General features: G+C 44.8%; 1 protein-coding gene across 1 annotated transcript in view; it reads right to left on the bottom strand.

Moving 5' to 3' along the window:
* Positions 1–22487, bottom strand: part of ATP9A (ATPase phospholipid transporting 9A (putative)) — a 133226-nt gene that overhangs the window by 28137 nt on the left and 82602 nt on the right. The window contains 1 exon segment of the mRNA XM_072801448.1: positions 4255–4416. Within this exon segment, the coding sequence (XP_072657549.1) occupies positions 4255–4416 (162 nt within the window).

The following is a 22487-nucleotide window of genomic DNA, read 5'->3' on the forward strand; positions in this document are numbered from 1 at the left end:
AGTTCCAGCCCCACCATTCTCCAGCTATGTCAACTTGGGGAGACTTCTTAGCCTCTCTACAGCTCAGTTTTCTCCTCTGTCAAATGCCAATCATAATGGTACCTACCTTGTTGGCTTAATTAATAAGCATCATTAAGTGTTACCTATCATTATGTTATTGCTATTCCTACAGCTGCTACTATTACTGCTGCTACTAGTACCTCTGCTACTACTAATTACCCTGATCACTAACTACTCATACCGCTATTACAGCTTTATTATAACAAGATCTACAGCTCTTTGATCTTTAAGGCATGAAACACTTAGACCAGGGGGGAGAGGAACCCTCATTTCTTTCAAAAACAAAACAAATAAGATGAGTCATTCCAAGGTTGCCCCATGATTCAAGCAGTTTTCTCCAATCAAGCTAAACGATGAGAAAAAACCTCTACAAATGGCAAGGAACCATCCCAATCCCAAAACAGGTCCAGATGGGAAAAAGTAATCCACATTTTTAAAGCTCCCTTGGGGGCAGCCCGGGTGGCTCAGTGGTTTAGTGTCACCTTCGGCCCAGGGCGTAATCCTGGAGACCCAGGATGGAGTCCCACGTCAGGCTCCCTGCATGAAGCCTGCTTCTCCCTCTGCCTGTGCCTCTGCCTCTCTATCTCATGAATAAATATAAATTAAATATAGAAAGAAAGAAAAGAAAAGAGAAAAGAAAGAAAAGAAAGAAAAGAAAGAAAAGAAAAGAAAAGAAAAGAAAAGAAAAGAAAAGAAAAGAAAAGAAAAGAAAAGAAAAGAAAAGAAAAGAAAAGAAAAGAAAAGAAAAGAAAAGAAAAGAAAAGAAAAGAAAAGAAAGAAAACTCCCTTGGTATTTCTGATGATAAGCCAAGTTTAAGAGTCACTGAACACAGTGGTGTGTGAACCACTTCCCAGAATGGAAAATATGGTCCTCTGAGTAAAAAAAGCAAATGGTAAGACAAGATAGTGACAACATTTTAAAAGTCTGACATTATTAAATAGTGGAGAGGATATAGAGGAATGGTGGGACCAAGATTAGCACCCCCAAGCACTCTGCTGGGGGGAGAAAGCTGGTGATACCTGCTAAAGGTAGAGATGTATAGACTGCCAACCCAGCAATCCGACCACTGGACATATTCCACAGAGACATAGCATCATGTATACTGGAGACCAGAAGAGACAAGGACGTGCATGGCAATGCTGTTTCTAATGCCAAAAAAAGTGGCAACTATCTAAATGTGTATCAACAGAACTCCAGTCAACTGAAGGAAGAGAGGTACATTCATACAGTGTAACACTCTAAGATGGCTAAAATTAACAAAGTAGGATTAAATGTATGAGCCTAAAGTTTTTTTAAATGTTAAAAACAGGAAGTGAGGCAATGAATGATACAATGCCACTTAGAATAAAAATATGCAAAACCATAATACACATCATTTATAGCCAAACATGTCTGATAACAGTATTTTAAAATACTTAATACTTTAAAATGCCTCAAAGACTATGAACTTTGTAGGAATGAAATGAAAGCACATCCAGGAAGGGCAGATGGGCCTTCAACTGAATGCACGGTGTTTTATTTCTTTAAAAAAATTTTTAAACAAAATAAAATGTGAGCAAATGAACTCAAACATGAAAATCTACTGCATGATTTCTTTTATAGAAGAAGAAAAATCTCAAAAAGAGATTAATCAGGGATAGAGGTTGGGAGGGTGGTTATATATATCCCTGTGGGGAAAGGGATGTAGACCAGAAAGGAGCACAAGGGAGCTGCTGGAGTAATGATGGGTGGGATTCTGATCCTAGCTCTGGATGCTGGTTCCATGGGTGTGCTGTGTAAACACGTAAGCTGCACAGTTAGGATGTTTGCACTATTCTCTGTGTATGCTGTATTTCAATAAAAGTTTCAAAATATGTAAAAACAGGGATCCCTGAGTGGCGCAGCGGTTTGGCGCCTGCCTTTGGCCCAGGGCACGATCCTGGAGACCCGGGATCGAATCCCACGTCGGGCTCCCGGTGCATGGAGCCTGCTTCTCCCTCTGCCTGTGTCTCTGCCTCTCTCTCTCTCTCTGTGTGACTATCATAAGTAAATAAAAATTAAAAATATATATATTATTAAAAAATATGTAAAAACAAAATTTGAAATAAATATGACAAAATGATGATGTGGAACAATTACTATATTTTTTTCCAGTAACTCTTATGATTGTACACACGAAAAACCATTTAAAATATTGAATTACAACAAGAGGGCCAAGACTACTCAAGGGAGAAAGAACAGTCTAGCAAATGGTGCTGGGATAGCTCTGTATATACAGGTGCAAAAGAATGAAGGTGAATCCCTACCTCACACCATCTCCAAAAATTAACCCAAAATGGATCAATGACTTAAAGAACTAAGACTACAAAACCCTTAAAAGAAAATAGAAGGGTAAATCTTCATGACCTTGGATTTAACAATAAATTCTTGGATATGACACCTAAGTCAAGAGCAACAAAAGAAAAAAATTTTAGGCTTCCTCAAAATTAGTAACTTCTATCAATCGAATGAATTTTGTCAAGAAAGTGAAAAGATAACCTACAGAATAAGAGAAAACATTTGCATATCATCTCTGATAATATCTAGACAATATAAGGAACTCTTATAAATGAACAACAAAAAGACAAGTAACCAAATTAAAAAATGGGCAAAGGACTGGAATACATATTTTTCCACAGAAGATATAAAATTGGCCAATAAGCACACAAAAGGATACTCAATGTCATTGGTCATTAAGTTAATACAACTTACAACCACAATGAAATGCTACTTCCCACCCACAAACATGGCTATAACCAAAAAAAAAAAATGAAAAAGAAAATTTAAAAGTGTTGGTGAGGATGTGGAAAAATTGGAACCTTCCTATTGTTCCTAGTGGGAATGTAAAAGGGTACAGTATTACAGAAAACCATTTGGAGGTTAATCATACAAAGATGGAATGAGGGGGATCCCTGGGTGGCTCAGCGGTTTAGCGCCTGTCTTTGGCCCAGGTCCCACGTCGGGCTCCCAGCATGGAGCCTGTCTCTCCCTCTGCCTGTGTCTTTGCCTCTCTCTCTCTCTCTCTATGTCTATCATAAATAAATAAAATGTTAAAAAAAAAAAAAAGATGGAATGATCCAGGAAGTGGGTAATGGACCCAGCATGACCCAGCAATTCCACTCCTAGGCCTATACCCAAAAGAACTGAAAAGAGGTATTTAAATCCTTATACGTGAATGCTCACAGCAGCACTATTCACAACAGCCTAAAGGGGGAAACAACCCAAATGTCTATCAACAGACCAGTGGATAAGCAATTACCTGGCCGTACAAAGGAATGGAGTTCTGATTTGTGCTACAAGGGAGACGAATCCTGACAACATGCTGCTGAATGAAAAAAGGCAGACACAAAACGTCACATATCACAGGGCTCTAATTACATGAAGTATTCAGAATCGCTAATTCCTACAGACACAAAGTCGACTGGCGATTCCAGGGACTAGAATGAAGGAGGAATGGGGAGTCATTGTTTAATGGGTATGAGGGTTCCTTTTGGGGTGATGAAAATGTTCTGAAACTGGACAGAAGTAGTAGTTGCAGGGCACCTGGGTAGTTCGGTGGGTTAAGCAACTGACTCTTGATTTTTGGCTCAGGTCATGATCTCAGGGTCATGAGACTGAGCCCAGCATCAGGCTCTGCACTGGCTGAGGAGCCTGCTTGAGATTCTCTCTCTCGGGACACCTGGGTGGCTCAGTCAATTAAGCACATGCCTTTGGCTCAGGTCATGATCCCAGGGTCCTGGGATTGAACCCTACGTGGGACTCCCTGCTCCACGAGGAATCTCCTTCTCCCTCCCCCCTCGGGCTCATGCAGTTTCTCAAATAAACACTAAGTAAAATCTCTAAAAAAAAAAAAAAAAAAAATTCTCTCCCTCTGCTCCTCCCCGCCTCCCAGGGCATGTGCATGCTTTCTCTCTCTAGTTAGTTATACCTTTCCCTCTAGAACTATGTTAACCAGAAGCTGACCTAGTTTCTAAGACTCTAAGATCTGAGGTCTTGTCCAATTGAGAGACTAGTAACATTCTTTCTGTTCAGGCAATTATATTCTCTTGTTGGTCACGACAACAGAAGTCTCAAGAAATAAGGTAAGAAAGGGTTAAGAAAGAATGTTGAGCTATAGGGACACACGGCAGACTTGGGTGTTTTAACCATGTTAAGTCATAAGGCAGGTAACTCACCCTCACGATGATGCCCATGCGCTTGCTTTCGTAGGTGAAGGGGAAGATCTGCAGGATGGTGAAGTTCAGGATCTGGTCGCCAGGGGTCCTCAGCTGCATGGAAGACTGGTCTCGGCCCACCAGGGTCAAGCCCACACTTTCGGTCCACTGTACCAGGGCCACCTAAAGGCGACACGGTTAGGTGAAGGTCAGATACACAGCCAAGGGTCCCCGTCCACAGGTGAAGCAAATGAACACAGAGGTGGAAGGGGCTGCAGCGACCGGCCAAGTGCAAGCAGTCCCTGCATCCTTGGGGGAGGCCGGGCCGGCTGGTGACAGCATGGGTTCCTGGGGGGCTGCAGGCCCCGCCATCCTCCCAGCCACCATCTACATGGCACAGCTCACCCTCTCTTCCAGGCCCCAAAGCAGGCTGCATGCCAGAGCCGTGGCAGAGAGAACACACAGGGTGGAGTGTGACCACTTCTGGGGGATTCGCACAGAGCCCACAGCAGTATGAGGAAAGGAGAGCGCGGGGCAGGGTGGCACTGGGCCTTCAGACTCTCCGCTAAGCCTGGCGAATGCCCAGCCAGGTAGGTGTCTCCACCTGGCTGTTCTGCCCCCATGGGACCTGCAGCAACGTGTGGGGACATTTCTGATTGTCACAACTGGAGAAAAGGGTGTGAGCTCCTGACACCTCCTGGTCTCTGCCTGTGACGTGCTGCTAAATACCCCACAACAGCAGACAGCCTCCCACCCACCCCCTTCCAGGATTATCCCACCCCAGAAGATAGTACTGCTGGGGGTGGGGGTGAGATCATTGGTCTACACGATGATCAAACAGGTGCTTGGTGAAGTAATTATTACAATTCAGTTGCACGAGGTGATGCTGCTGGGCACTGGTGCAGCTAGGCCAGGTGGGTGGGTACCTGGGTTTACCTGGCACAAAAGCCCACCCACCACGTACTGCACTTCCTGGAGGCACGGCTTCTGTCGCCACCTGGAACCTTCTAGCAGCCTCAGCGAGGCTTGCTTCACTTCAGGTCAAAGGCAGGGGGTGTTGTAAACCCAAGACAGGGGCCAGACTGATTGTGCATGGGAGTGAAGAGGGCTGGGGGGAGGGGACCGTGGCAAGGTAGAGCCTGCATCATGTCCACAGGGGCAGTGACATGGTGTCGTGCTGATGAAGGACGCTGCCCCAAGGGAATGCGGCCCAGGATAGCCAGAGCTTCCAGCTTCTCAAGAAAAACCAGAAATCTGGCCCTCTGGACCGGTCCCTGAGATCTCCTCTTACATGTAAACAATCAATTTGCATGTTTTAAAAGCCTGTGAAGACAATAAAGCCCCATGACGCCTGGGTGGCTCAGCTGTTGAACATCAGCCCCAGATCCTGGGATCAAGTCCCACATCGGGCTCCCTGCATGGAGCCTGCTTCTCCCTCTGCCTGTGTCTCTGTCTCTCATGAATAAATAAATAAAATCTTTAAAAGAAAAGAAAGCCCCTGTTCACAGGTGAATCTGGCGGAGGTCTCCAGGCAGAGAAGGAAATTAGAGTGGAAAAGCTCGGGTAGGGACAGAGAGGGGAGCTGGGGCGTCCCCTCCTCCCACTGCCCAGGAAGGAGACACAAGCATGAAGAGCCCCCCTCCGTGTGCCCCATGGATGCCCTAAATGACGGGTTCTCAGAGTGGCAAGTGTCGTGGGCTGCTCCCAGCTGGCAGCCGTGACACAGGATCTCATCCGGGGTCTAACTGAGCCAAGGAAAAAGCCCCAGGGAAACTGCCAATCCTGGGTCATTGTACCAGCTGCCAAGCACAGGGGCCTGTGCCGGGGCGCATGCACATGAGCGCATCCTCAGGGGTGCCTGGCTGCACTCAGGTGTCCATCCCTGACATGCTGTCACTGGAATCATCTGGCAAGTGGGTAATGGACCCGCACGGGATGTGCGGAGGCAGAGTAACAGCCCCCAAAGATGCCCACCTCCAAAGATGCCCACATCCTAATCCTGGGACATGTGAATGTGTCACCTTCCGGGGCAAAATGGGCTCGGCAGGGGGTGATGAAGACTGAGGACCTGGCGACCGACCAGAGACCGCCCTGGATTATCCAGGTGGGCCCAGTGTGATCACCTGAGTCCTCAAAAGGCAGAACTTTCCTAGCTGTAGCCAGAGAGAAGACTGCGGGCAGAGGAGGGTCAGGGAGAGGAGATGGTGCTGGTTTTGAAGACGAGGAAAGGACATAGACCAAGGAATGGGGTCAGCGTTCAGGAGCAGGGAAGGCAACAAATTCAGCCCTGGGGCCTCCGGGGAGAACGCAGGCCACCCTGCTGACACCCTACTTATAATTCAGGGAGACCTGGATCTGATCTCTCACCTACACGACTATAATAAATTGTATTGTTTCAAACCATCAGGTTTGTAGCAACGTGTGACAGCAGCGATAGGAAATGCATAAGACCAGGTTCCAATTTTAATGCCAAACAAGCTGCTATTTTATTCTGATCCAAGTCCAAGAGTGTGGAGTCTAAAAAAGAAAAGTACCCGCCCTCCCCGTTTCTTCCTATAAAACTTAATCTTTAGTGGAAGAAAAGGAGGCAGGTTTTCGGGAAGAGCAGACTTGGGGAGTGACAGAGGGTGACAGAGAAACGGGTACATGGGAGGTGTCAATTCTTTCAATTCTTTCTTGAGATGTTTTATTATCTTTAAAAGCCCGGAAGTAGGTACACAGGTGCCCATTATGCTACTCTGTAACCGTCTGCGTACTTCACAGTGTCACTGTGGGGGCCGGAGGCAGTGAGAGTCACTCTCCCAGGGAACCACAGACGCCCACACTTCTATTTCCTCAGGGTGCTTCCTGAGATCCCCTTTCCTTCTACCAAGAGACTGTACAAGCAGACACCTGCTGTTCCATTGTTCTGTGTTTGTTTCCAGAACCCCCCCCCCCCCCCGCACCCCAGGCTCTCCTGGGCTGCCCTAACTACTCCCTGAAGCAGTGGGGAGAATCAAACCGAGATTCCAGCCCAGCTCTGCCTCCAGCCCCCACTCCCTCCAGCCTCTGCAAAGCGCAGGGCTCAAGGTGGCTTACTTTCCATTTCCCTTCCTGCTCTAAACACTGTGTGGGGATCCCTGGGTGGCGCAGCGGTTTGGCGCCTGCCTTTGGCCCAGGGCGCGATCCTGGAGACCCGGGATCGAATCCCACATCGGGCTCCCGGTGCATGGAGCCTGCTTCTCCCTCTGCCTGTGTCTCTGCCTCTCTCTCTCTCTCTCTGTGACTGTCATGAATAAATAAATAAAATCTTAAAAAAAAAAATAAAATAAAATAAACACTGTGTGTATCCATCCTTAGTTGGCTATGCTCAGGCACCTAACTAGGTCACTATTTCGGACACGAACTGAATTTACGCTAGCAAGAGGTCGGTCTTCAAGAATGGGAAGCTCTACCCTGTTTGAATTATGTCACAACAAGTCAAGCAGGATTCACATGAATGCAAGATACTGTCACACTGACCTCCACCTCCAAGGAAGGATTGTTTGGGGGCTTTTTTGCTATTAGCCTACATCCGTCTGCGGAAACCCATTCATTTACTGACTTAATTCAATGACTCCGACTTTCATTAGGGCCTGTCTTACCTGCTAACAATCATCTCTCAAAGTCTAAGGTGAACAAAGTGAAGATGGGTATACACAATCCCATCTGTATGTAACGTGTTCGTAGGGTGCCACATGTGACAAGCGATACTTCTACTTTCATCCTTCTGTGCTACTGAAAGATTTTTATCATGTACATGCAGTTATTTTTTATTGTGATTAAGCAAACACATACCCCAACATAAGGTACTACAAATACACAGCTACACACAAGCTGAAAAGGCTTAAGTTTGCATCCTTTACACACCAATTTAGCAACGAAGAAAAAGCCCTTTCTGGATGCCTTCAACCATGACTGGTGGTGAAAGGGGTTTTTCCATTCTTGTTTGCAAGCTGCTCTTACTTCACCCCTTAAAAACCTATTTTATTGTTGTGGAAAGTTGGTGGTGCTGGGCTTCGAGGAAATATATTCATTCCCCCAAAGCCTGCTCTTCACTTCGAGAAAGAATGTGAAAGTCCAGACCTGGAAATGGCTTCCAAGACTGTGAGGCAGTTCTAGCCTTGGCCAGCCCAGCCCCCATGCCAGGGACCCTGGGGACTGTGTTAGAGGAACAGTTAGTCTAAATGACACACAGTGACAAATGCTGATGGATGAATTACACCTGCAGGCAAACACCTTCTATCTGCACTTTGTTCTGCAGTCAATCTCTCAATGGAGTGAGGGAACCAGCCACCTGCTGCCTGCCATCCCGGGCCCAACTTCCTCAGCAAAACCCCCCAAGTCTCCTTGGGGACATGAGGACACGAGCCTCGTGGTGGGGGTCGGGGGTTAGGAGTCTCCGATTCTCGCCTTCCAATCTCTGGCCCTTGTTAACCTAAGTCAGTGTTAATTTGAAGCTACTTTCAACAGAAATCCCTGAGGTCCTACCGAGAAGGGGCTGGTTTGGAACCGGGGTGCTTTCTGACCCTTCTCAACTGCAGCAGCAACAAACATTTCAGGAGTCAGGAGAAAAAAACTGCATTTCTTTCCAAAACAAGATGATATAGAATGAGGCTACTTCTTGTCCTGGTGTGTCCGAGCTTCCGTTCAAGAGAATCATTCCGTATCACCCAACCAGGAAGGATTTGGGGGGTCTTGGGTCTCAACATCCTTAACAGCCAGAAGTGGGGTCTCTGGGGCTTCGTATCAGAACATCCAGAGGTCAGAGCAGCAGCAGAAAAAGAAACCCCGTTAAGGTTGAATGAATGAATGAACAAATAAATTAACTCAATCAAATGAAAACTGAGAAGGGATGGAGGGCGGGGAGCTGGGCTCCTGAGCCGCCTGTGTGTTCTGGTTTGGGTCAGGAAATCAAAAGGACAGGCTGTTGCGCTCCCTCCCTAAAATGCCCATCTGAAGAATTCATGCCAAAAGGATCCATGAAAGGGCTTTTTCATCATTTGTGGGTCAGCAATAAACCACCTGTGACAAGTTTTAATAATTTTCCCTTTGTACTGGGGAATGTGTGCTTGGGAGAGATGCCAGGTCAGGCTAACGAGCCCTGAATTCTTGTCAGAAGCAGGATACGCAGTAATCGTAAGAGCACGCATGAATCTGATATCTTTGGTGGCATTCAAGGAGATCGACACCCCGGCTCACAAAGGCTGGCCAGTCCGCCCTAATCCAGCCTTTCTAGGCTATGAATGTATCCACAGACTTAAAGTATTCTTTACTTAATTAGGAAATTGATTCAACAATGCACCACTGGGGGCTGGACAGGGAGCAGACAGGAGGAGGGCGGGCCCCACGGGGAGGGGTAAACTGAGGCAGCAGCCACCCAGCTCAGCTAACCACTGCCCCATAGAAACTGGGCCCACCATTTCCACAGATCTGATCTTTCTCAAGAAAAGCTGGTTTTTAGATAACATGAAGTGGTTTTTAAAATATTGTTGCAGATATGTGTGTGTGTGTGTACGTATATTTTTTTTAATTTATTTTTTTTTAAACACAGCATGGAGCAAACAAAACATGGCCAGTTTTGCTTAAGAATCGGTGGGCAGGGGACGCCTGGGTGGCTCAGTGGTTGAGCATCTGCCTTCAGCTCAGGTCGTGATCTGGGGTCCTGGGATCAAGTCCCACACTGGGCTCTCTGCAGGAAGCCTGCTTCTCTCTCTGCCTGTGTCTTTGCCTCTCTGTGTGTGTGTCTCATGAATAAATAAATAAAATCTTAAAAAAAAAAAACCCAGACAGACAGACATAAAAAAAAAAAAATCTGTGGGCAAGAGGGTGGAATAAAAGGCCACTCCCTGGTCCAAGTTTCTTTGACCCAGTACTTGAAATTTAACCTATCACTTAGTCTGCTGAAAATTAGTATTTGAAAAGAATGATGTCATCTCTAGAAAAGCTTAGCCAGTTAGAAATGACTATTTCCTTAACTCCGTTCTGGGTCAACCCTAAGGAAAAACGGAACAGAATTTTTGCATCTATGGCCACGGGGGAGCTAATACCCAAGGATGATTCACTTGATAGTTTCCTACAGTGTCCCTAAAACACTCACAGCACCCTCTCTCTTCTGCGCAACTAAGACTTTGTTTCAAGAGTCTTACCCCTGTGGTTAACAAAGAACACTGAAAAAAAAAAAAAAAAAAAAAAAAAAAAAAACAAAGAACACTGAGGGTGGGTTTTCTCCTTAGGTTCCCAACCTCTGTTCTCTATCCCCCCCCAGCCGAGGACTCAGCAGCTCCACGGTAAAGGCCCACCCACCTCCTAAATCTTTCTCTCTGCTCTGTGTCTGAATGCAGTCATTGTCTGGGGGCCTGGAGCACAGGTACGAAGGCGTGTTCGGGGGAAGCACACACCCCTGAGAAATGAACATGGCCCCGGAGAGAAAAAACCTCATGGGTTCCACAAGGGCTGAGCTTGCAGTCAGACACTTAGACTGGGCCACTCAGGCGCCCCTGTTTACTTTTTCTGTAACAAGTTATGTTACTCTTATAATTCAGGGGAGGGGAACTAAAAGTAAAATCTGCTTCTAGGTGAGCTGTATCTTCGCCATCCTTTTCTATCTCCCAGCATGGTGACACGGACACAGGTATGCCCTCCTGAGACTAGGCCATCATGGAGAGAGACCTGTGCACACAGCTCTTTGCTTATTATCTCCCGGGCTATCTGTAAGGAGGCTGTTTCAAGGTCACTGGAGACTAGAAGAGAAATGTACCCTTGTTGGTCTTCCTAAGGACAAGATCCCAAAGAGATGGGTGGTGAAGACAAAACACTCTGTGGGAAGGCTTCTGGGGTATGCTGGAAGGTTTCTTAGCACCAAGCATGGAAGCTTCCCAAAATGAGAATGAGAGAAAGCACCAAAAAACACACTTCACTGAGCCTGCAAGAAGGCAGACCTGACTACTAGCTCAGAACAGGCAAGAATACCAGACACTTGGATGTTCACCCAGTACCAGCCCTAAGCTCCTCACACAGGTACACAGCACTCAGTAGTACTTCGTTTTTGTTTTTAAGATTTTATTTATTCATGAGAGACACACAGAAAGAGAGAGAGGCAGAGACACAGGCAAAGGGAGCAGGCTCCATGCAGGGAGCCCGATGTGGACTCAATCCCAGGTCTCCAGGATCAGGCCCTGGGCCGAAGGCAGGCGCCAAACTGCTGAGCCACCCGGGGATCCCTCCGTAGTGCTTCATGAGCGACAAAGTACGTTCAAGTCCTCATCCCATGGACAGAGAAGCAGTACTGCAGAGTCACATGGCCAGCCCCTGGATGTGGGCTGCCTGGTTTTAGTCTAACCAGCCACATGGCCTTGGGGATACCCCTTAGCCAACCTACACTTCATCTGAAAAATGGGCACGATCATAGTAACTGGGTCATAAGGGATGCCCAGAGCACAGTGCCTGGCACAACAGATGCCCATTTCTTACTGCTGTCAGCCCCCTGATGGCCTAAAATCACTCCACTAAGGAACTCTCTTGCACTGTTGGTGGGAATGCAAACTGGTGCAGCCACTGTGGAAAACAGTGTGAAGGTTCCTCAAAAAGTTAAAAGTAAGAGTGCCTGTCTGGCTCAGTCAGTAGAGCATGCAACTCTTGATCTTGGAGTCATAAGTCTGAGCCCTGCATTGGGCACAGAGATTACTAAAAAAAAAAATAAAAATAAAAACTAGAGGATATTATGCTAAGCAAAATAGATCAGTCAGAGAAAGACAAATATCATATGATTTCACCCATATGTGGAATTTAAGAAACAAAACAGACAAGGGATCCCTGGGTGGCTCAGCGGTTTAGCGCCAACTTCGGCCTAGGGCATGATCCTGGAGTCCCGGGATCGAGTCCCACATCAGGCTCCCTGCATGGAGCCTGCTTCTCCCTCTGCCAGTGTCTCTGCCTCTCTCTCTCTGTCTCTCATGAACACATAAATAAAATCTTTAAAAAAAAAAAAAAAAAAAGGAAACAAAACAGATGAACATAGGGGAAGAAGGAAAGGAAACATAAAGTAAGACAAAAACAAAGAGGGAGATAAACCATAAGAGACTCTTAACTCTAGAAAACCTAGAAAGCAAACTAAGGGTTGCTGGAGAGGAGGTGGGTGGAGGGATGAGGTAACTGAGTGATGGGCATTAAGGAGGGCACTTAATGGAATGAGCACTGGGCATTATATGCAACTGATGAATCACTAAATTCTACCTTTGAAAACTAGTAATTCATTACATGTTAATTAAAGAAAAAAATTTGGGGATCCCTGGGTGGCTCAGCGGTTTGGCGCCTGCCTTTGGCCCAGGGCGCGATCCTGGAGTCCTGGGATCGAGTCCCGCGTCGGGCGCCCGGCATGGAGCCTGCCTCTCCCTCTGCCTGTGACTCTGCCTCTCTCTCTCTCTGTCTATCATAAATAAATTTAAAAATCTAAAAAAAATAAAAATAAAAAATAAAAAAATAAAGAAAAAAAATTTAAATAAAAAAATAGGATAAAATTTTTAAAAAGTTAAAAACAGAACTACCCTATGATCCAGTAATCACACTACTGAGCATTTATCCCCAAAATATGTTTATAGCAGCATTATTTACAATAGCCAACTTATGGAAGCAGCCCAAGTGTCCATTGATAGATGAATGGATAAAGTAAAGGTGATAAGTAGATATATATAGACAAGGGGATATGACTCAGCCATAAGAAATAATGCAATCTTGCCATTTTCAATGACATGGATGGAGCTAGAGAGTATGAGGCTAAGTGAAATAAGTCAGTCAGACAAAGACAAATAACAAATAATTTCACTCATGTGTGGAATTTTAAAAACAAAACAAATGAGCAAGGGGAAAAAGAGAGAGAGAGAGAGAAACAAGCCAAGAAACAGACTCTTAACCTTAGAGAACACACTGCTGGTCCCCAGAGGGGAGGTAGGGGGATGGGGGAACAGGTAACAGGGATGAAGGAGGGCACCTGTCACGAGCACCGAGCGATGGATGGAAGTGCTGAATCACTATATTATGCACCAGAAACTAATTTTACACTGTAGGTTAACTGTACTGGAATTAATAGTAACATAAAATTTTTAATTAAAAACCATAATAAAATAAAAAGTCAGCATGTGGCAGTTAAACAAAGCCGGCAACTGCACCTGGGGAGTCAGGAGGCCAGTGTGATGCCCTCACCTTCCATGAAAGTTAGTGGACAGGAGGGTCCTGACTTGCCACTGAGAGACTATGGGAACGCACAGTACCCCCATGATTTAGGAAAACTCAGGCCTCTGCTAAAGTCACAACTCCGTGATGCTCCAAGTACTGAAGCACTGAGAGCAAGGTGCAGAACTGAGTCTATAATTTACAACTGTGCTTTTAAATTTTAAAAGATATGTTAATAACTGAGAGGTGAGGAAAATTCTAATACACATAAAGAATTATTTCTGCAAGGATCCTCAGATGCTGGTAACACTGGGTGTCTCAGAGGAAGACGTCTGGGAGGGACATAGCGAGGGCAAGAACGAAGGTCTCAGGGTAAGAAGGAGACGAGTCTCACCCTATGCCGGCAGCCTGGGGCAGCCTTGCAGAACATCCTATACGTGACCCAGAACTTGCAATTAATTGCTCTGAAATGAGTGAGCCATTCAAGGCATGGCCAAGGCACGAAGAAACTTTCAATCATACACACGTCACACACACCCCACACCCACACAAGTCCACACATACACATGCTCACAGGGCACAGGTGTGCACACACATGCATGCCTACACACAAACACACACACTCACGCACACAGAAATCCTACAGGAGTAGGACAACCAAGGAGACTTGCTAAAGGATGTTACTGGATTCACGCTCCTTCCATCCTCGTGCTACTGTAGGATTCTGTAGTGCAGAAACATGCAATTATGTTTCTATATATAGATGCAGAAATTTGGGGACAATCTATAGCAGAACATAAACAGTAATCTCTAGGTAGTGGAATAAAATTAATGTTTATCAACTTTTTTTGAATCTACAATTTTACTTTCTTCTGTGATGAGCACATTAGTCCTTGTGATTTTAAAGGCCTAAGGGAAAGTTTTCTCGATAGGAAAGAATTCCTGGAAAAGGCAAATAAATGAGCCCTAGGATTGATTCAACCGGCCCGATGGAGAGCACTCCCTTGACTATTCATGCCAAGAAACAAATAGATTAAAAACAGCATTGGGAAAAAAAAACAAAAAGTAATTTAAAAATAAAAAAATAAAAATGGCGTGGGGGGGATAAATAAAAAATAAAAATGGCATTAGGACCAGCTCCCCCAGCCCCCTGCCCTCTCTCCCACTGTGTCCCACTCCCAATGCTGCCAAACATCCAGAAGGTGATAGAATGTGGTGCAGGCTGAGCCCTTTAGGAGCATCTCTCTCTGGCCAGATTGCATCCGTCTCATTTCCCCCGGGGGGTGGGGGAGCAGGGGTTACTGTAGGGTGGCAGGCCGGGCCCAGCGCCGCTCAGGCTGTAATCAATGGCTGAATAAAGACACTTCAAGCCTTCAAGCCTTCCAAAGCAGAATGTGCACAGGAAAGAAATTTAGGAAATCCTGCTTTCTGTTACACGAAACAAATCCTTCCCCAACTGGCAGAAATTATTGCGGCAGCTCTAAAGTAAAACGAATCCTGGTTCCTATGTGTATTCCAGACACTGACCTTGCCTAGACCAGCAATGCTTTATTGATATAGAATTTCAAAGGTAGGATTCTCGACCCAGCCAAGTCTAGGTGGAATCCTACAGGGATTTAGAAACAGCACAGCTCTCAAAGATTTCACTGGACCAAGATCTAGCCTCCTTTCTGTCACATGGCGTTATTTGCACACGCAGATTCGTATTCTGCAGTACACACCTGAAATAGTTTGGAAGGCAGGTCAGTAAAATATTAACAGTGGTCACACCTTTAGGTAGCAGGATTACAGTTTGCTTTTTATTTCCTTTTCTTAACTCTATTTTCACACATTCTGCCATAAACATGAAATAGCTGTGCAATAATAAAGTTGTTGGGGGGAAGAAAGATACTAAGACGGTAACATCAACCTCTGTGGAAACACCAAAGACCAAAGAAAATACCTTTTTTTTTTCAATCACTACTCAGAATCTTAGAAGAACAAGACAAATCTGAATCCGAGTATAATTAATGAACAAGAGCCGAGAAGCACAGAACATTCTGTGAAAGATTTACCCTCATGGAAAAGCTCTGCCCAGCCCTAAAACAAATATATCCAAGTTCAGTGGGAACCGGGAGTGTGGGACAGGCATTAGGGAGCTCCCGTATGCAAGTCAATCAATAGCCAGTATTAGGAGCTCACAAATTCAAATCCTATTGAACACCCTTAAGCTACCGACCGGTTCCCAGTGCACAACTACCAAGAACCTGGCCCTTCCAAACATCCCCCACTCAGGAATATTGCCTCCCATTTCCAAATGGCAAAGCGAGATCCAACAGACTAAATTCAGTGGAGAAAGGAGGACAAATCTGAAGTTTTTGGCGACTACAGCACAAGTCCGAATAAATGGGATGAATCATCCATATCCATCCTCCATCCCCCTCCTCCCTTTCTCTGCACACTATGCCCATCTCAGTATTTGGCCAAGGGTTACAACATTTTTCACCCCTAAAAATCTCCGTTAAAGCGTCAGTGGTCACGGATGAACTGGGCTCCTAGTTGAGGTATTCCACAAACACCAAGCCGACTGCAAGGAGTCGCCTCCCTGGTGCCACATTCCAGTGTCCCTGAGAAGGATAAAGAAGCTACCAGACAGGGAAAGTCACATCCAAATGTTCTTTCCTTTCTGAACTTTGGGAAAGGCTATCATTGCGGTATCCCCAAACCACCACCCAGCTCTGGCTCCCCAATATTCTCCAATGAGTCTGGACCTTTAAAACACTTCATCAACTGGAGAAGCTCCCTCCCTCCTTCTTAAAATAAACAACAAAAATAACTGGAAGTCCCTGTACCATTGATGGAAGGGCAAAAGGGTTTTAAAAATAATTCTGGAGGTGCCTAGGTGGCTCAGTGGTTGAGCATCTGCCTTTGGTTCAGGTCATGATCCCGGGGTCCTGGGTTCAAGTGCCACATCGGGCTCCCTGCCGGGAGCCTGCTTCTCCCTCTGCCTGTGTGTCTCTGTCTCTCTCTCTCTGTGTCTCTCAAGAATAAATACAATCTTAAAAAAATAATTCTGGAAATTATCTGGTGATTTATACCACAAGCCTTAAAAATATTCCATCCGTGGGACCCACAGGACAGACTCTCTGCTGAGGAGCTCACAACAACCCTCTTGTCACAGATGCGTGAAGATGCAGCGAGGAGCGGTCGCCCAACTGTGGAGCTGGGATCCCAAGACTCACGTCCTCCACCATCTCGCCCCTGCCGCCACCCTGGGGACAGGTGCTGCTGTCTTGTTAAATGCTGACTCCCCAGTGCCCAGTATACCGTAGGCACTCCAAAATGCCTGCTGAATTAATGAACCCACTCACACCATTTCTAGAAATACTAGGTGTAAGTATGCTCCCTGGAAATGTGTACAAATGTTGTGCTAGCATCTTAAAAGCCATCTACGAAAAGCCCACAGCAAATATCATTCTCAATGAGGAAATACTGGGAGCCTTTCCCCTAAGATCAGGAACGAGACAGGAATGTCCACTCTCACCACTGCTATTCAACATAGTACTGGAAGTCCTAGCCTCAGCAATCAGACAACAAAAAGACATTAAAGGCATTCAAATTGGCAAAGAAGAAGTCAAACTCTCCCTCTTCGCAGATGACATGATACTGTACACAGAAAACCCAAAAGACTCCACCCCCAGATTGCTAGAACTCATACAGCAATTCAGCAGTGTGGCAGGGTACAAAATCAAAGCCCAGAAATCAGTGGCATTTCTATACACTAACAATGAGACTGAAGAAAGAGAAAATAAGGAGTCAATCCCATTTACAATTGCACCCAAAAGCATAAGATACCTAGGAATAAACCTAACCAAAGAGGTAAAGGATCTATACCCTAAAAACTACAGAACACTTCTGAAAGAAATGGAGGAAGATACAAAGAGATGGAAAAATATTCCATGCTCATGGATTGGAAGAATTAATATTGTGAAAATGTCAATGTTACCCAGGGCAATATACACGTTTAATGCAATCCCTATCAAAATACCATGGACTTTCTTCAGAGAGTTGGAACAAATCATCTTAAGATTTGTGTGGAATCAGGGATCCCTGGGTGGCGCAGCGGTTTAGCGCCTGCCTTTGGCCCAGGGCGCGATCCTGGAGACCCGGGATCGAATCCCACGTCGGGCTCCCGGTGCATGGAGCCTGCTTCTCCCTCTGCCTATGTCTCTGCCTCTCTCTCTCTCTCTGTATGACTATCATAAATAAATAAAAAAAAAATAAAAAAAAAAAGATTTGTGTGGAATCAGAAAAGACCCCGAATAGCCAGGGGAATATTGAAAAAGAAAACCATAGCTGGGGGCATCACAATGCCAGATTTCAGGTTGTACTACAAAGCTGTGGTCATCAAGACAGTGTGGTACTGGCACAAAAACAGACACATAGATCAATGGAACAGAACAGAGAATCCAGAAGTGGACCCTCAACTTTATGGTCAACTAATATTCGACAAAGCAGGAAAGACTATCCACTGGAAGAAAGACAGTCTCTTCAATAGATGGTGCTGGGAAAATTGGACATCCACATGCAGAAGAATGAAACTAGACCATTCTCTTGCACCATACACAAAGATAAACTCAAAATGGATGAAAGATCTAAATGTGAGACAAGATTCCATCAAAATCCTAGAGGAGAACACAGGCAACACCCTTTTTGAACACAGCCACAGTAACTTCTTGCAAGATACATCCACGAAGGCAAAAGAAACAAAAGAAAAATGAACCATTGGGACTTCATCAAGATAAGAAGCTTTTGCACAGCAAAGGATAGGGTCAACAAAGCTAAAAGACAACCTACAGAATGGGAGAAGATATTTGCAAATGACGTATCAGATAAAGGGCTAGTTTCCAAGATCTATAAAGAACTTATTAAACTCAACACCAAAGAAACAAACAATCCAATCATGAAATGGGCAAAAGACATGAAGAGAAATCTCACAGAGGAAGACATAGACATGGCCAACAAACACGTGAGAAAATGCTCTGCATCACTTGCTATCGGGGAAATACAAATCAAAACCACAATGAGATACCACCTCACACCAGTGAGAATGGGGAAAATTAACAAGGCAGGAAACCACAAATGTTGGAGAGGATGCAGAGAAAAGGGAACCCTCTTGCACTGTTGGTGGGAATGTGATCTGGTGCAGCCACTCTGGAAAACTGTGTGGAGGTTCCTCAAAGAGTTCAAAATAGACCTGCCCTACGACCCAGCAATTGCACTGTTGGGGATTTACCCCAAAGATACAAATGCAATGAAACGCTGGGACACCTGCACCCCGATGTTTCTAGCAGCAATGTCCACAATAGCCAAACTGTGGAAGGAGCCTCGGTGTCCAACGAAAGATGAATGGATAAAGAAGATGTGGTTTATGGATACAATGGAATATTACTCAGCCATTAGAAACGACAAATACCCACTATTTGCTTCAACGTGGAGGGACGTGGAGGGTATTGTGCTGAATGAAATAAGTCAATCGGAAAAGGACAAACATTATATGTTCTCATTCATTTGGGGAATATAAAAATTAATGAAAGGGAATAAAGGGAAAGGACAGAAAATGAAAATATCAGTGAGGGTGACAAAACATGAGAGACACCTAACTCTGGGAAATGAACAAGGGGTAGTGGAAGGGGAGGTGGGCAGGGGGTTGGGGTGACTGGGTGATGGGCACTGAGGGGGGCACTTGGTGGGATGAGCACTGGGTGTTATGCTATATGTTGGCAAATTGAACTCCAATAAAAAAAAAAAATGTTGTGCTAAAGATTAGAAATACCCTAACTTCCTACAATAGGAGAACAGTTACATATACTGGCATACAAACATAAACAGCAGTCAAAGAAAGCTGTCTTTTAAGAGTACTCAAAAAATTTGTTAAACGGGCATGATGAAATATTGTTTAAAATACAGGTACAAAACTCTATGTTAAAAATTCCTATTTTTTCTAGGCAAAAAATATATGCAAATATATTGGAAGATGGCATGTCAAAAAGTTCTTAGTGCCTGGGTGGCTCAGTCAGTCAAGCATCCATCCATCTCTTGATTTTGGCTCAGGTCATGATCTCAAAGTCATGAGATCGAGTCCCACACTGGGCTCTGTGCTCAGCTGGGAGTCTACTTGGAAGTCTCTCCCTCTGCCCCTCCCCTGACCCCATTTGCTATAAAAACATACATACATACATATGTAAATAAATAAAATCTTTTTTTTTTTTTAGATTTTATTTATTTATTCATGAGAGACACAGAGAGAGAGAGAGACAGAGACACAGGCAGAGGGAGAAGCAGGCTCCTTGCAGGGAACTCGATGCAGGACTCGATCCCAGGACCCCAGGATCACGCCCTGAGCTGAAGGCAGATGCTCAACCGCTGAGCCACCCAGACGTCCCAATAAATAAATAAAATCTTAAAAAACAAAACAAAACAAAACAAAACAAAAAAAAACAGTTATTTGTGGCTTCTAAGAAGTAACTTAGTAGAGTGACTAAGAATTTAGGTTGAAACAACACCCTCCCTGGGTTGGAACCCTAGTCCTGTCAGTCAGGGGGCTACCATCATAAGATGAATTAGCAAGGCATCTTTACCATGAAGAAACCTGGGGACACTACCTGTACTAAGGGACCCCAAGTTAGCATCTCAAAGAGCAGGACACACCAACAGGAGGTGTCTCCTTATAACACGCACTGAGGACAGCACCAAAGATGCAATAAGCGGAGTCCTCACCGTAAAAAAATGTCATCAGACCCAAACTGAGATTCGTTCTCCAATATAATGGTCTGTATTCTTCATAAGTGTGAAGGCCATGAAAGTTGAGGAATGCTGAGGAACCATTCCACATTAAAACAGACAGGAGATATGAGGGGCACCTGGGGGGCTCAGTCAGTAAAGCATCTGCCTTTGGCTCAAGGGATGACCCCAGGGTCCTGGGATCGAGCCCCACATCAGGTTTCCTGCTCAGTGGGGAGACTGCTTCTCCCTCTGCCTCTCCCCCTGCCTCTCCTCCTCCCCTCTAACTTGTGTGCATAGGCACACATGCTCTCTCTCTAATAAATAAATAAAATCTTAAAAAAAAAAAAAGACTAGAAGTATGGCAACTGAATATACTGTGCGTTCCTGGTTAGATTCTGATTTGAGGAGGAAAATTTTTGGTGAAAAAGTAAGTTAAGTCAGTGGGATAACTGATGACACCTACGAGACAAGTAATAGTACCGTATCACTGTGAATTTCCTGATTCTGATAAATGTCCTTGTTTCTTAGGAAGAAATAAAATAAAATACTTAAAGGTTAGAGAGGATCAGGTCTGCAGCTGACTCTTCCAAGGTGAGAGAGAATGATAAAGCACAGGTAGAAAAAGGTTACCACTTGAGAAATCAGGAGTGAAGTTTTAGTAAAGGGGAATACTTTGTACTAATTTTACAATTTTTTTGTTGTAAGTCTGAAATTATTTCCAAGATTTAAAGTTAAAAAAAAAAAGATCCATGTGACTTTAGGCTAAATATTTAACCTGTCTTTGACTTTTCTAAAAATGGGAGTCACAACAGGGCCTCATAGGTGCTAGAAAGATTAAATGAGACATTACACGGAAAGTATTCAAATGGGATCAGATGGGCACCAAATGCTCAAGGAAAGTTACCTATTGTCATCTTTCAAGAATGAGTTGACCCAGTTTCTTCTTCAGAGTTGTCTGAGAAGTCCAAATGTTTTATACTGAAAAGTAATGGCTCTCATAATCAGAATACAAGTTTTCTGGAAGGTAAGGAGAGAGAAGGAAAAAAGACCAGGATGTTGCCAGCTTGGTGAACTATCCCTGTGTCTGAATCACTCAAGTGAGGAAGACAAAGAAGGTCCTATTTTCATGCAGAGGGTGTTCCCATCACAGGACATCCCGATACCCTGGGAGGGAGGGCAGTCAGGGGCTGGTTACAGAAAACCAGAAAGGGCAACCATGCTACAAGACCCTCTGCTCTTCAACATGGAATCCATGAGTCCTTCTGGTTCTAGCAAGAGAATATGCCTGCATAGAAAGAACAACGATAAAACACGTGGCTTACTGGACTTGATCAAAACTAAACGCTATAGGGTTTCAAAGGACACCATCACCAAAGTAAAAAGCCTTCGTGGTAGGAGAAAATACTTGCAAATCATAGATCCCGTAAGAGTCTTTGATCTGAAATGTATTTTAAAAAACCTCTTTCAACTCAACAACAAAAAGACACATATTTAAAAGGTGGCAAAGGACACTGGAGAGAAGATACACAAATAGCCAATAAGCACATGAAAAGATGCTCAGCATCATAAACCACCAAAGAAAAACACAAACTAAAACCACACAGGAGATTCCACTTTGCATTCACAAGGATGGCCAGAATAGAAAGGACTGACAAGGACACGTGTTGGCAAAGGAGGAGAGAGACTGGGACCCTTACACGTTGTCGGTGGGGATGCAAAATGATGTGGCCACTTTAGAGAGCAGCGTGGTGGTTTCAAAAAGCTCAAACATGCAGTTAACATACGACCCAGCCATTCCACTCCTAAAGATACAGCAAGAGAAATGAAGATGTACGTCCACCCAAAAACCTGTGCATAAATGTTCACAGCAGCATTATCCAAAACAGCAAAAGAAAAAAAAGAAGGAACAATCCAAATGTCCACCAACTGATGAATGGATAAACAAAATGTAGTATTACCCATGCAATGGAATATTAGTGATCCATGAAAAGGCCTGAGGGATTGATTCACCACATGGATGAATCTCAAATACCAATGCTAAGTGAAAGCAGCCAGACACAAATGTCACATACTGTACATTTCAATTTGTATAAAATGTCCAGAATAAGCAAATCCAGAGAGATGGTGGATAGGTCGGTGGTGGCCATGGGCTCGGGTGGAGGGGCAGGAGCCCAGGAGAATATGGGACGGAGTGCTTCCTTTTAGGGTGGTGAAGATGTTCTCAAAGGGATTGTGGCAACGGTTGCACAATATACTTGCGTACTAGAATATACCAGAAACAAACACTGACCTGTGTATGT

This window comes from Canis lupus, chromosome 26 (genome assembly GCF_048164855.1).
Source record: "Canis lupus baileyi chromosome 26, mCanLup2.hap1, whole genome shotgun sequence".
In the NCBI taxonomy this organism is placed as follows: Eukaryota; Metazoa; Chordata; class Mammalia; order Carnivora; family Canidae; genus Canis; species Canis lupus.